The 15460-nt window shown below is 41.7% G+C and overlaps 1 protein-coding gene across 7 annotated transcripts in view; it reads right to left on the reverse strand.

Annotated features, from left to right (window-relative positions):
* diaph2 (diaphanous-related formin 2) overlaps positions 1-15460 on the reverse strand; it is a 372410-nt gene that overhangs the window by 237115 nt on the left and 119835 nt on the right. For all 7 annotated transcript variants that reach the window (XM_076739474.1, XM_076739476.1, XM_076739472.1 and 4 more), the window contains 6 exons: positions 14497-14607; positions 12533-12645; positions 8644-8760; positions 4235-4353; positions 2473-2537; positions 1557-1661 (listed from right to left, as the gene is read on the reverse strand). In XM_076739474.1, coding sequence (XP_076595589.1) covers positions 1557-1661; positions 2473-2537; positions 4235-4353; positions 8644-8760; positions 12533-12645; positions 14497-14607 — 630 coding nt within the window. The remainder of the gene's footprint in view (positions 1-1556; positions 1662-2472; positions 2538-4234; positions 4354-8643; positions 8761-12532; positions 12646-14496; positions 14608-15460) is intronic.

Here is a 15460-nt window from a genome sequence, read left to right on the forward strand (position 1 = left end):
AGGCCACTCAGGCCAGTGAAAATGAACAGATTAAAAGGACTCATAGTCGCAGCAAAGTTTGCATATGCTCAACAGTAGTGTAGTAAGTTTGGCTCGATGTGCATAGACTCAATAAACTGTACTTATGTCCTGTCGCGATGCATAGGGGATACGTAAAGTCCTTATGGCCACATTCATGTAAGTTTGTGCCAAACAAATTACGCGTTTTCCTGCCGAGGTTAATGTGTGTTGATGTGCGGCTCTCCAGCAGTAACCGCTCTTTGAAGGAGCATTCAGACAAACAGAGGAAGAGAGGGCTTGACTCTCCAGGGCTTCTCTGCTCTACACTACCTGTTCATGCACCACAGTCAGTCAGTCTTCAAAAGACAGAGGCCTGCCAGGGGAGGGTGAGGGGGATGTGTGTTATGGGGAAGAAAACAGTCGGAAACACAACATAAAAAGCTCCGACAAGGGAAAGGGGGCAAGCAGAGGTAACACAGCCTGATGCATTCATTTCTGACAGGAGGTGGAAGAAGGAGACGGGTAAAGGAGGAAAAGGGCGGGCATGAAGAAAGGAGCTTCAGATTCTGATGGGCTCATTAAAATAGGTGGGCAGGAATCAGGAATAGAGGGAGTGATGAACCAGTTTGGGTACAAATGCAGGTAACAAATGGTGACACAGCACTCAGGTGTGTGTGTGCAGGAGTGAAACCTACACACAAAATAAGTTCTACAGAGAAACAACACTGTATGACTTTGGCCAGGACAACAGCCAACGCCTGTGCTACATCACTGCATTTGTTGTGGGCCTGAGAATGACAGCTGGAGGACTAACTGAGAAAAGTCCCAGTGATGCTTGGACCACACATGCAGGTGCAGTTTATCAGATGGGGAGTGTAAGCAACCAGAGATGGATGTTTGAAATAAAGAATAAAATAAAAATCAATCTTTGATGTAAATGTAGCTACACCATCTTTCAATGCTGGTTTATATTAAATTCCATAAGCAGGAAGGCAAACTGCCCTTTTGTCCCAAGGCAGCACTAAAGTGTTTGAAATTGGGTTAAGGGGGAAATAGCAGTCATTTTCTCTGCTCAAAATGGACGGTTTTGCCTGGGAAGAAATGATGTAGAGGCCAGGAAAAGAAATGCAATCCATCTCTGCGATGATAGAATTACACAGGAAAAGCTTCAATAGAGCAATTCTCCCGTAAAAAGAGCTACAACTTAAGAAGGAGATTGACCCCTTATTAAATCAAACGCTCTTGCATGGATGATCACTCCCACTTACAGCAGCAGCACATCTGTAAGTGGGGTGGAAAGGTATCGTTCTGCCCAAATCAGCCCATTGTCTAGTGGGCTCCACTACCTCCAGCTGCAGCGATGACAAACACTCTTATTCCATAAAAGCTTATATGAGATGCTTTTCGCTTAAAAACTGATTAAAATGGCTTCTGGACATCTTTTTTTTTCACTATCTTCTTCTTCATGCCTTTTTGGAAAACATACAATATAAAGGATCTCCGGGGGAATGTAACACTATTTTGCAGAGTAGTGGGATTTCTCTTTATGGATTTACCTGGGACTCCAGGGCCTGGATCTTCCCCTCCAGCTCTTTGATTCTCTCTTCCTTCTTTTGAGACTCGGCCTGGGCCTCCTGCCGCGCACTGAACTCCTCATCAAACTGCAAGAAAAGAGACAGGAGTTCTGTCTGTGTGCACATAACAAACACTTGTGTAAACAGACACACATGCCAGGTTGGTGAGCTGCACGGTGTCTCCAGAGAATGGCCACGGGGCACATCAACAGACACCAAAACACGCTGTCTTACACTCTCTGGCCGATTTCTATTCATAGCTCTCCTGGCCCTAGAGCCCTGTTGTCCTTTGTCTTTGTTTCAGGCCTGGCTTTCATGTATGCTGATGGATCTAACCTTTGCAGAAACCAAGCCATGTCGCTACGATGATTTCACTGGCCCAGCAGGGTGCACGGTGGGCTGGTGGGACAGGACTCTTAATAAGAAAACATACCCAGGACCCCCTTGGTGTCGCCAGACAGAGGTAGTGAGGCTCCTTAAGATACATTTAAATACTCTAAATAACATGCTTGGTAGGGTAAGGTTTTAATTTGGCGTTTTATATGTCCCAAATAAATAAAAAGTACAAGCAATCAAGCAAATAATTAATCAATTTAATTAGATTAAAGGGAAATGTAAGATAAAGAGAGAAGCCCTTAAAGGCCCGCTTTAAAAAGCAGAACTGAATCAGAAAAGCCTGCACATAACTTAACTCTGCTCCGGCACTGTGCACAAATAAGTATACATCAGAACATCGGCATTGATTCTTGTAATGCTGATACGGATCATGTAGCGTCACAGCCAGGTATTGATCAGGGCATGGAAAATCAATAGCTTGTCTGGGAGCTCTGAGGAAGAAAAAACTTTCCTGATGGGAGCCGGCCAACCAGAGGGGCTGCTGGAGTGATTAATGTCTCACCTTTTTGGAGAACTCTGCAGCCTTCTGCTCACTCTCTTCAACTTTGGCTTTATCCACACACTGATCTGCAAGACAGCACAGCCGCAGTCATGAGACACTTCAAAGGCACGTCTGGGTGCTTTACTATTAGACCTGGGTCTTGTTTATCAAAGTATATTAGAGCTCAGATGATTGGAAATCTTTCTTGAAAAGTCTGTTTGGTCCAGGAGATGTTTACAACTTCAGATGGTCTTAGAAACTGTCACAGGTGTGTTTCACAACACTTGAAAAATTCCAAGCATGTTTTGAGAGGGAAAACCAGCTCACTGCTGCCTCTCACATGAGTGATTTATCCCAGCATTTCAAGGTTTGTTTGCTATTTAAAGTATCTTTCTATATATTTTCTCATCATATATGTCCTTATGAAAGGTTGAATAAAACAGATGCTTGTAATGAAAGGCAGAAGTCACTGAATAATGAAATGAATAGAAATTAAATGTCTGGGAAATGTTCTGGGGGAAAAAGAAGACGGTATAAAACGGGCAGCTTTGGCTGCTGACCCTGGGACAAAGGGACAGCAAGAGATAATGTGTTTTCGTGATACGTTGAATACGTCTCACATACAGGGAGCTCAGTCATACCGCTCAACTCTTGGCTCATGCAGATGTACTAATAATTTGGCCTCATCTTCTCTTCACCCTGCTCTCGCTGAGAAAGGTGGGAATCATCACCTGAAAACTGTGAGCTGTTATCTGTCGCTTAAGGGCGTGTGACTTGAATAAGAGAAAAAACAGTCAGTCATAGCCCAAGCACAAGACTAAATGAGCATGTTTGCATGCTTTGCCAATTTTTCTTTTAGCACATGTTTTCTACATGGGCTTTTTAGTCCATTCAAAAACCCCATATGTCACAATTACAGCGTAGATTAATCATTTGAAGGACAATGTACTGTACGTGCAAGTTTAAGTATAAATTATTGCTAGATCTCACATCACGCAACACATTTTCCCTCTGAAAAATAACTGTTCTTGGGAAGCAACACCTCATGTGTATGTGGAAAAAACAACAAAACAGAAAATTGAAAAAGGGTGGAAAGGCACTTCTCAGAAACCCATGTGGATGCGGCATCTGTCCCCTGTGTGAATTTAACAAAACATCCTCAAAAGTTTTTATCAACTGATTAAATCTCAGCAAAGTGAGTGAAAAAACTTATTTAATGCAGCAGCAGCCCTCTGTGGATAGGTTTAGAAACTTTTAATGACCCTTTGTTGGCAAGTCACAGAACTGTTAGTGACACAACAGAGACAAAGTGGTGTTATTTATTTCTTTTCTCTGTTTGAAAAAGATTCTCCATTAGCAATGCAGTGCAAATAGATGTTTTCTCCATGACTCCAGGATTACGCCTGGCAAATACTACAAATGAGGAAAAAAAAAAAAAAAAGACATTTAAAATGATGAGGAATTAACTGAATTCATTCTGCCAGATACGCTGCATTATTCATCAATGATTAGGTGACCCCATCTTATAGGTCAGGACACTGCGGGTGTTTGTCAGAGGAGTCCCGGGGGGATCTGGGATAATGAGAATGACTGCGAGGTATCAAAACATTGTAAGCAACATCAGTGATATACCTCCTGCAGCATGTCTTTTAAAAAGAAAAAGGAAACCCATCTTGAGGATGATTTCAGCGCATTAGAATCTCAAAAGAACTTTATACACATTTTAGACTTTTTCCAACACGTGTTAAATTAATGAGTAAATATGAAGCAGCTGAAAAAATACCAATCAGGTGGGTGAAGTCCACGTCCAGTCTTTTACTGTAGCCAAAGTCGGGGTCCATCCCATTACGATGCAGGACCACCTGAGACACGCATTCTTCTATCACCTTGTAATACTGAGGCCTGGGGGGGGGGGGGGGGGGTCAGAAGACATAAAGCAGAACAATTAGACAAGCTGCAGAAAGATATGAGTGACACAAACCCTACACGGCTAATTAATCACAAATTATTCCCTTATCCAAGCTAGAGGTCACAAAATGCCATGTCAAAAAGGGTGCTGCTGGAGAAAATAGGCACCCTATTAAATTTGATCACTTGCTTCACCCCGATCATGAAATTAGCAGATTAATGGGCACACAGAACCCAAGTCTGTGTTAGTCTGTCCATTTCAAGGTGACATACGCTAGCCAATGCTACGCTCGCCCTCTTGCCTAATTTGCAATCATCTTTGCCAATTAGAGCAACCATAAAAACTGAAATGTAAATCTAATCAGTGTAATGTGCGTAATTGAAAGCACAATGGACGGGAAAACATGTCGGCCGGTTAGGAGTGTGACTGAGTGCTCGGTGTTGTCGAGCGGGGCGCCTGAATCAGCCCGAGAGTCCCACTCCGCCACACAGGTTGGTGTGTGACCTTTTCTCAGCAACATTATCAACTTTAATTGCTAGTGACATTTAGCAAATACAATGCCACCTTAAACCGAGCTCCAAACTGAGAAATGATTATTTTCTAAGCATGACATTGACCAGAAGTTGATGTTTGAGTTCCCAACAGATAAAAACTTACTTTCTATTCCTTAAAGCCTCAAGATCAAATTGTTGTAAACTGGAGGCTGAGATTTGAAATGGGGTGATACATGTGGAACACTGACTCTTAATGATGCTCATGAATGATACTGTAAAACCAGGAAGGACGGTCCAGCTAATTGTTGCATCCGTGTGAACGGCCGGACAATTCGGGTACAGCGCTATGAAATCCGGAGGAGCAATGACTACATAACTAGTAGGAGGAGTAAAGTATGAGGAGCTGAGGCAGGGACAGCCTTCCGATTCAATGATCACACCAAGTGCATCTCTTTTTTAAGTAACACACACAGAGCCAAGGCTATGTTCCTCTACGAGCCCCACAGCATAAATAACCAGTACACCACTCCAAATGTGCTTCCAGTGGGATCTGTTCCTTTAATTTACAAAAAATTCTGTCCTCAGTTTAGAAACCGGTTTAGAAGTTCCTCAAATCCCTGCATGGCCAACATGCTGTAGTTTAAGGCCATTTTATCTTCTTGAAATTGTCCAACGGATTGATATGATAATAACTGAAACTGAGAGATTCGGAGAAGATTTCATGACAACTTTGATGCAGATAAGGAACTCAAAGCCTGATCAAAGCCTGCCCGTGCGACGGCGCTGCATGAAAGCACGCAGGGGAAGGAGCACTAATGTAACTAAGATGTAATAATTGATGTGAGCAGGCAGAGCTGTGAACAAAGTGCCTGTTGTCGGGTGGGTTAATTTTGTGTAATACCAAAAAAGCATATACGTCCAAGAATGTGTCGAAATAAAAAGGAACATGATGAACTTGTTATTAAAAAAAAAAAAAAAAACTATTATTAAAAAAAAAAACATGAAATGAAGTTTATTTCTGAGCCTTTAACTCTCACTGTTGCCCATAAATTCAAAGGCTATGTTCTGCTGGTAACTCGTGGGTGGACAGGCCATATCATGTTATGAACAGAAATATGAAAGAACACAAAATTCTGAGCCAAAGCAAGTAAGAATAAATCAGCATTTAGGTGCACTGTTTTGAAAGCATGAAATGCCATACATTAAGCTTGAGCTGGCGGATTCGCCCACTCATGATTGGAACAAGCTAGTGAAAGCTCACACATCGCCCTGCATGGCTTAAGCACTGTGGCACTCGGCTTACAACTGTCACCAATGTACACCACATTATTATCTCAATAAGCCGCCCTATTTTCCCTTCGTCCTCCATCCTCCGCCACCACCAAGCAGATAGGGGCTGGGTGGAGATAACTGGAGACGGAGAGAGTGACCCAGAACTGTCAGGCCCCTCCACAGTGGGCAGGGCTGGGCTCCAGAAGCCAGCATATGTCCTCTGCATCCTTCCCCACCTCTTCTTTTACTTTGGCACCTTCATTTCTTCCAATGATAGCTTGCAGTTCAGCACAGCCCCAGCCACTTGATCCAGCTCTGCTCCACATAACCAGTGTAATCCCCATATCACCAGGCTCCAAAAGAGCAGATCTGCTCTATATTTACTGGGTGGGTTTGATGTGCTCCCATTCATTAGGCTTGCAGTGAGAGATTAATTATCAAAAATAAACCAAGCCCCGGAGGGGAGAGCAACAACTAATGTTGTGTTAGGAGGAATGACAGTAGACAGAGCACTTCAACAGTTTGCCCACTGTAGACCCTCTTGGAGTTATTAGAACACTAATCATATTATTTAATTATCATTTAATGTAGATTATTATTTGACACACACAAATCAAGGTACCAAGTGTTCTATCAATTCCAGTACATACAATGATAAAAACAACTTAATCCCTTACTTTAGATAGAATATTATGAGCAAACATGCATTCCTTTGATCACAAAGCCAAAGTCTGTCACACATTTACGCAGCATACCTGCCACCATTAAAGGATTCCAACTAGAGCCACGCACTGCCACCACACATCCTCTGATCTACCTATTTTTTGTTCAAAGCAGGCAAAATGTTAAATACATGCTATGCTATTTCACGTTCACCCAATTTTGACCACAACATGAAAAGATGGTAATTTTAAGGGCAAAGAGCAAAAAAAAAAAAGAGAGATAGTATCTATTGTAAATAGGTGCATGTACTATGTGACTGCATCCTCCATCATCCTAACTCACACAGCTGTGATGTATGGGGAATAAAATGCCTCAGACAGAATGATTTTCTGGTGTTAACGTTTGTGTGTGCACATGCGTGGGTGTGTCCTTGCATTTGTGATGGAGGCTGGAAGAAAAAAAAAAAAAAAATTCAAAAACACATCTTTAAAAAGACCATCCGTTTATTTATAGAGCATCGGCACTGATCCCTTCTTATTGCTGGCTCACACAGAGGCACACGGACACTGGAGCTGAGGTGGACGTGGCTGCACTAGCTGGTTAATGCGAATTCTATTTCTCACTTCCTTCGAATAGATGAGGAATGCATTATTCATAACTCCAAGGGAACAGCAACTTGTCTATGGTAAATTCATCTTCCTCCTCTCATCCTCATCCAGCTTTCTTTTTTTTTTAAGCCTTATTTCTGCAAAAAAAAAAAAAGGTCTGACACAGCAGTGAATTCATCAGTGTCACTCCATTCAGAGGACTGGCGGCCTTCCTGTCCAGTCACTGACATATGTGATCTTCAAAGGCAAAGAAAAAAACAGTTTAAAGTTACTTAATAACTCCAAAATGCAGAATATTATCCCTACTCTTAGAATTTGTTGTCCCTTCCAGTGTTAATAAAGAGTCAGTGCACCGAGGCTGCACCTCATGCTGCACAACTCTGCAGCGCTAACATGGGTGTGGTTCAATAGACTCACAGATTCTGACACAGAAAGGTTAATTAAGTTATTCCTCCACAGAAGATGCGGTGTGGAGACGTTGTACTTATCTTCAAGTCCAGCCAGGAAACACATGAAACTCCAGAAAAGAGCTCATGCCATCTCCATAAACCCCTACGAGGCTGATAGGCTAATCATTAGCCAATGTGAACAGAATTGGTGTGGTCGATAGTGATGTTGTCTTAAACGGTGGGGAATGGGTTGGATGTACTCCAGGTTTTATATCATTGCTGCCACCTGATCTACATTGTTTTACATGGGCTTAGATGTTGGGTTTTAGCACTTATTTTTGCATATTTGTACCATGTTTTATGGTTTCTATTACGTCCCATATGCTTTATGTTTAAGTGAGTGTGTGTTCTGTGTTTCACCAAAACTCATTTTTTCCACTTATCTTAAAAACTGACGTTGAATGAATGAATAAGGGAGGCGAGCTAAGAGATGTTGCTTTCACAGACTGCAGTTGTGGGGAGATGACACAAAGCTGTGGTAATTTAAAGGGAGTTCAAGCTTGGCTTTTAAAAATTAATAGGTGTCTTACTTTCGGGAGGAAAACATTTCAACCTGGCTTTTACTTTCCAAGATATGTTGGTCGAAGACAAACATACGGACCGGCAGAGGAAACAACTATTTCCTGTAAGTAATGAACAAATAAGTTCAGAGTGATGTATGAGGTGTTTCATATCTACTGTTGAAAAAAAAAAAAAAACATAAACAAAGACTATCCAAGCACATCGACATGGGAACGCATCATGAAGTCATCAGTCAATAAAAAGCCAGTGGTATGTAAAAATTACACAGAACTTACCTGATGTAATAGTCATTCCTGATGAGCAATAGGTGCTGGAGGATTGACAGGAAGTAGGTCTCTGAGCCAGTGTCTTTCACCATATTGGACAGGAGATGGTACACCTCATTCATATCAGTGCAGGAGCAAGGTTAAGGAAAACAACATTATGAATGTGTTGGGTTTTTTTTTTTAGGTTTCTAAGTTAATTCTGATGAACTTCTCAATATGAGTTCATTATTCAGGTGCATTCAACGCCTTGCAAACACTTAAAGTTGTGTTAGCTCTCGCTTTCTTTATAAATACATATCTATTTTCCCCAGTTCCTCACCTCAGGTTTTCTGACAGGCATCACTGTGCAAAAGCAAACGGAGATGTGATTCCTCTTATCCACTCTCTCTCTCCGGGGAGCTAAAACAGTGTAAACAGCTAACTTGAGGAGGGGGATTGGCAATAAAAGAATGCTCCCTCTGGTTTACCTGTCACTCCAAACCTTTCAGAATAGAGGAAATTAATTACATGAAAAACTCACCGGTTTGAATGTTTAAGGAAAGAATGACAGGGAGCCGATCATTCGCGGGGCAGAAATATGGCTGAGATCCAGTTTTCCGATTGAAAGTGACATGTACTCAGGAGCGAAAATTCATGTTATTAAATTTGCAAAAGGTATTGATTATGTGTCTTATGTTTGCTTTCCCCGGGAGGAAGTAGTGATGGCTTTGACATCTAAAACAGATGTTAAATCAGACTCAGTCTTTCTTTTTATTCTTCCTTGTTCAAATATCCTACACTACATATATTTCTTGATTATTTGCTGAGCATTCGTTTTAAAAAAAAAAGCAGTTGTTAGTGATGCCTCTTATTCCACAAAGCACAAAATCTTTGACTTTAACATCACGGTGGTAAAACAATGCAAGAGCACCGCCGACGATGCAAACTTAGAGAAATCTCCACTTGCTGGAGATGTGGAGATGATCAGGGTACAGATGTCACGGTGTACTATTCATGGAAATATAACATAGATTACAGGCCTAGATGGTCCTTACACACCCAGTCTACATGTTCTGTGGGATCCATCTCTGCTAAGCTATCACTCTGCACCTCTAATCTATTTGTATTCTCTAACACAATGAATATGTTCCACATTGCTCTGGCCCTGAACCCCTCTGCTGTCATTTTGATTCCCCCTTTTTTAATAAAATATTTATTTTGCACTCTAATATTTTGACACACTTCTTCGTACAGTACATACTGAAATGTATTATTTAGGCTATTGTCTCTCTTTCTACTGTTTAGGGTTGTTCTATCTGTTTAAAAACCAAATGCAGTGTTAATAATAATAATAATAAAAAAAAAACAATAAAAATACAGCAGCGAGTATAGAAGAAGACACACATGAACCTGCACGTTAAAAATATTTCAAAATTCAATTTCTATGTTAATGGCTGATTTGTAGTGCAACGCTAATTCAGAAATAATTAAATTTATGTTTCTCAAACTTCTAATAGCTTCCTACAAGTGTAGCTCTAAGAAGTAAAGAAGCCAGGAAAATGAATGATTTGGAGCCTATTTAATTTGTTTGCTTGAGAATGGTGGATTTCCCCATGGAGACTCATCTTGTTTGAAAAAGTAAAATAAGCCTCTCAGATATGTGCACACATGCAGAAAAAAAGACGACCAAGGAGACGGTGCCCTGTTAAGCTCCCAGAGATAAAAACCTGATTGCCATCGTAACATGAAGTGCAGATCTTGACATGTGCTAAAATATTTACTTAGCACAACATACTGACTGCGGAGCAGTGGAGTGACATATTCAACACTGTGGCAGCAAATGTTGCGATTCCCCTCCTTTCTGCTCTCTGAACAGAAAATAGTGAAACGCACATGCAAAAACAGATGATGAAAACAGACTGTTGTGATTTTTAGGTGACGCAGCTCGAGGATTCAGACAAAATTAAGACTAAACAGAGCACCGGAGCAACGCTAATATTTCCACCACTGCTAATGTGTTATAACAGCTGATTTCATGGATGTACACATAATGTTATGCATCCAAAACTCGTGGGAGATTAGAGAGGTCCGACTAACACGTTTTTAAAGGTTAATCAGGAGATTTTGTCGATGCTTTATTTGTTTCCTAATATAATTTGTCAGGTTTCATCAACAGCTAATGAGGGATGACTCTGTAAGAGACTATCAATAATTCAGATCATTTATTTCCTCAATAAAAAAAAAAAACAGCACTTGACTGCATTCTCCATTTCCCATACTATCATCCACACAAAACAATCTGCAGCCACAGCAATTGGAGGAGATCAATTCTTTTAAATACTGTTTGACACTTTTCCTATTAATTTCAACAATGTCTGTAATTAAACTCCTATCCCATATCAAATTTTTAGAGAGAGAGGGATGGGAATACGGGATCCTCCGCAGTATCATTTCCCTCCCTTGTATTAGCCGAGTATGAAGCCTGGGAGAATTACCAATCCTGTGAGATTCAATTATAGCCTCACCACAGCAGCATTTGAGAGGACATGAGAAGGAGCTCAGACTGGGAAAGTATCCAACTAGCTTCATCTATCACTAAGCTGCAGACACAAACCTAATGTAGAATGCCAATCCATTCGATGACACCCCCCTCTACACGCTCATTCTTGCTCTCTGTCTCTCTCTCTTTACACTCCCTCTCCAAATAATGAATAAACATGAGTGGCAGTCAAGTGTGACGTAGCCCAGTCAGTAGTGGGGTCAATCAATCACCATTCCACAGCTCATTAATATTCATTAGTGGCCTGGAGTCACCTCCTCGGCACCTGGACCTGGGCCGGACACAGAGGAGACGAAACTCCTCAGGTTAATATTCATGAAACTGCAGAGGGAAACAAGACACATGCAATGATCAGGTAGTAGAGGTACTACCTGCGTGATATTGTGCACATACGTATGTGTTTGTGCGTGTGTGTGTTCTATACAAGCAAAGGGACAAAAGGTAGCCTGGGCATTCGAATCATGCTCAGAGCTCACAGATCAATACCACATTGTCCTTGGAAACAAACATTGGGCCTTCCTCATTTGTGAACCTGCTCAAGCACATCATTAATCCAGGTGCAGTTTTTTTTCCTCTCCATCTTGTCTCCACACACACACACACGCACAACCTCCTCCAGTCACCTACATGTGTCAACAGAAACTGTCACTCACAGCAGCACTTTGTGCCAGTACTAGAACTGTGGGATTTGGTGGAAGAAAAAGGTTGTGGGAATGAACATCTGCATAACAATGTCAGCGTCTGGTTTGTCTGCTCACAGTGTCAGCCATTCATACATAGCCTCAGAGGAGATTTGTGAATTATTAAAAGGTTCTTCTCTGGGATGCTTGAAGAAGTTCCCAACTCTGGACTAAATTGCTGCTCATCTTACCAACTTCCACTCTGCATATTCAGACTTAAATGGACATTGGCAGAGAGCTGGACAAGGACTGACGACACTCGAACAGAAGAAACCTTGACTAGATAATATGAATATGAATTGTCTTTTGTGCTTAGTAAATGGTAAGACTAGGAAAGCATGTCTGTTTAATATCCTCCTCTTAAGACATACAACAGTCCTACTTAACCCAATACTAACAGACAAAGGACAAAAAGTGAAGAGGAGCAGAGAAGGGTAAATACAAAGAAGAGAGAAGAGGCGGGAGGTTAAGATGACAGGGTTATTTACCTAGTATACCTGGTCAGAGATAGAGCTGGATATTGTGCTCTGGCTCCTCAAAGCCTTCTCTAATGAACCAAACCGTGAGGGGCTTTAGCCTGTAAAGCTTGACCGAACTCACAATATACACTCATCTCTCACTGCTAGTTCTGCAGGTCTATTCATCTGTATATTCACACAGAGGGAGGACAAAAGGATATTCCATCTCGGCGCGGATGTCATCCAGGCGATGGGAGAGCTCAATGGAGTCTTCCTCCTTGTTCTCGTTGAACACCTTCAGCTGGATGTCTAGCTCCTCTGTCTCTTTTAGCTCCTAGAATGAGTCCGACATACAGGAGATGGCTGAAAACACGAGGTCACACAAAAGGTCGTCTTGGAATGTGCAACCCTGATTCCAAAAAAGTTGGGACTCTGTGTTTTCGATAAAAACAGAATGCAACTACTTGCAAACAAACTGTGTTTACCGACAGCAGTTTTACAAAGTGTTCCTGAGCCCATGTTGCAATATCCTTTCTACAACCATGTGTCTCACAGTGTGGTGAACTTGTCCCTTTCATACCCAATCATGACACTATCACCTGTTACCAATGAACCTGTTTACCTGTGGGATGTTCCAAGCAGGTGTTTTTCGAGCATTCCATAATTTTCCAGAATGAGCAGATATTTGCAAAAATCAATGAAGCTGATGAGGTAAAGCATGTCGAAAAGGATAAACAAGTTATCACATTCTGTTCTATTTATGATTTACACAGCATCCCGGCTTTTTTTGGAATTGGAGTTGTAGATTATAATTAACAGCTGCGGCACCTGCAAGGAATCATTTAGATTTTGCTTGTAACGATGTGTTACTGTTGTGTTTGTGTTGTTTAATCTTGTCAAACTTCTACATGTCAGTGTTAATCAGGCCTGTTCTAAAAAAATTGCAAAACTAGGAACTGAGACGCCCTGAACGCTCTCACTAGGTATTCCAGACAGTTCCTATTCCTGCACACCTGTTCCAGCCACGAGGGGCTACAGCAGTGCTCTTTACCACTTCTCAATGAATCACCGGCAGCAGAGTTTACAGACGGAGACAAAGCCAAATGTAACCCAATTTCTGCAGGTATCAATCACCCTGCACAGCTTTTTGGGTGCACCATCTGTCTTAAGGAACAGTGGTTCAGAGGGAGGTGCACAATGCCACAAAAAAAGGGTGGGGGGGGGGGGGGGGGGGCAGAGGAGGGGGGCCAAATACATGTGTCAAGGACTATGAGAACAAAACAAATGTGCTTTCTCTTTCGGTGGAGTTCACTTTTTCTTTGCCAACAGCTACGCTGACTCCTGAGCATAACTCATAATTAGATGAAAGAGTGTCAGTTTGAATGTCGGTATTAAAAAGCGGTGAACGTGGCTTTCATAAATGACTGTACACTGAGACTCTTTCATATCAGGGGGCAGAATTGAAGATAATTAAAGTAATGACAGTAATAATCAACAGGAGCAGCTGGGATGACTTATTAACAACTGGCTCTCTGACACGTTCACCCCACTCGCTACAAATGAGAGCTTGAGTGATGAGCTGGAGCTCATTTGCCTTTGCCTCATGTGAAGATGTGCAGGTTTGCTGATAATGATGCGAGGACGACCTGCGTGATGAGGTGCTGGCACTGCATCACACATGGCGCAAGCCACTACCAGTTATACCTCTGCCACTAGGTAAATGAATAAAAAGAAAACCTATTCTTACTTGTGTCATCTTGTGAAGAGGATTTCAATTTACACCATCATTTGTTTCGACTGCCTGATTGTTTCTCAACACAATTACATAAAAGCATTTATTTTTAGGTTGTGGCATGAGTGAAAATGCTGGCCGTGTGTTGACTTTTGTCTGAGAAATACTTTCATCAAGGCTGAACACTTGCGCCAGCATACATTCAAGCTGCGATGTGTTGTGCTGTGAGGCTACCAATCTGCTCGGGGTGGTTAAACAGTATTCAAACAGCAATACAAGTGTTGTGTTAGGACCAGAAATTTGACCAAAGTGATGTGAACTTATTGACTGAATTGACCGAATGACACAGGAAAAAGCAAACATTTGGGCCACAGCCTCTTTGATAAAGTCAGAACTTGAACTTAATATTTCATGCGTGTGAATAATCAAACTCTGTGCTATCTGGTAACTCACAGGTAGGATCTTCTTGAGGCCACATCTTAAGAACTCATTGCGTAGATGTATCCTGAAGTCCAGGTCGTCCGGGGAGGTGACCAGGGCATTGATCAGCTGCATGCAAGCAACCTGTGGAGTGGACAAACAACAGGACAGACACAGAGAGAAAAAGACATGAGAAAGGAGACGCAGAAATAGATGTTTTTTGCAAAACATATCAATTTGAGATCATGTCACTGAATTGTAAATTTTGTGTTTGGTCTCTGCAATATAAATATGTTTTGGAGAGACGGTTTTGCTCTTCATATTTTACTCCCTAAACCGAAAGTAGAGAAAAGGGATGAGGGGAGAAAGGTATAGAGACAGAGGCCAGCAGAGAGATGGTAGAAAGTACAGGTCTGGTGTGTCTACTGACCAGATGTGCATTATTAATGGATTTATTGGTAGAGAAAAAGCCTCGGAGTGTGTGTGTGTATGTGTGCGTTTCTGTGTGTGTGCTGGGTGAAGGAGGGAGTAAGGAGGAAATCGCTGATGAATTATAATGAGCAGTAAGGTGTTTCAGGGGAGCAAGCAATGGATAAGACAGTTTTCCTTCAGCGGACAATCAATAGCAGGCTGAAGGATTCCCATGGACGATGTGAAACATTGTCTTCTGGAACCTTGACCCTGTACTGTTGGCTTGCATGTCTTATTAATAAGAGCCACAACAATGCTGATTCTGTGTGGTTTCCTGGGTCAGTTTCATCACGCTTTTCTAGGTGTAAATTCTTATTCTAACAACAAATGCAGGTGCTTCCACATAATGCCATCTCCGTATACGCAAGGAAACAACTCTCTTTGTCTTGCTTTGCCCACTAAGTGTTTTTCCACTTGTTTGCTCTGTAAGTCGTGAGATTCGGGCGACAATCAAATCAAGTTTTTGTGTGATAAAATGTGGAACAAAGGACATCAACTGTATTGGTTTGTTTTCCTGTCACATTAA

Source organism: Chaetodon auriga, chromosome 9 (assembly GCF_051107435.1).
Source record: "Chaetodon auriga isolate fChaAug3 chromosome 9, fChaAug3.hap1, whole genome shotgun sequence".
In the NCBI taxonomy this organism is placed as follows: domain Eukaryota; kingdom Metazoa; phylum Chordata; class Actinopteri; order Chaetodontiformes; family Chaetodontidae; genus Chaetodon; species Chaetodon auriga.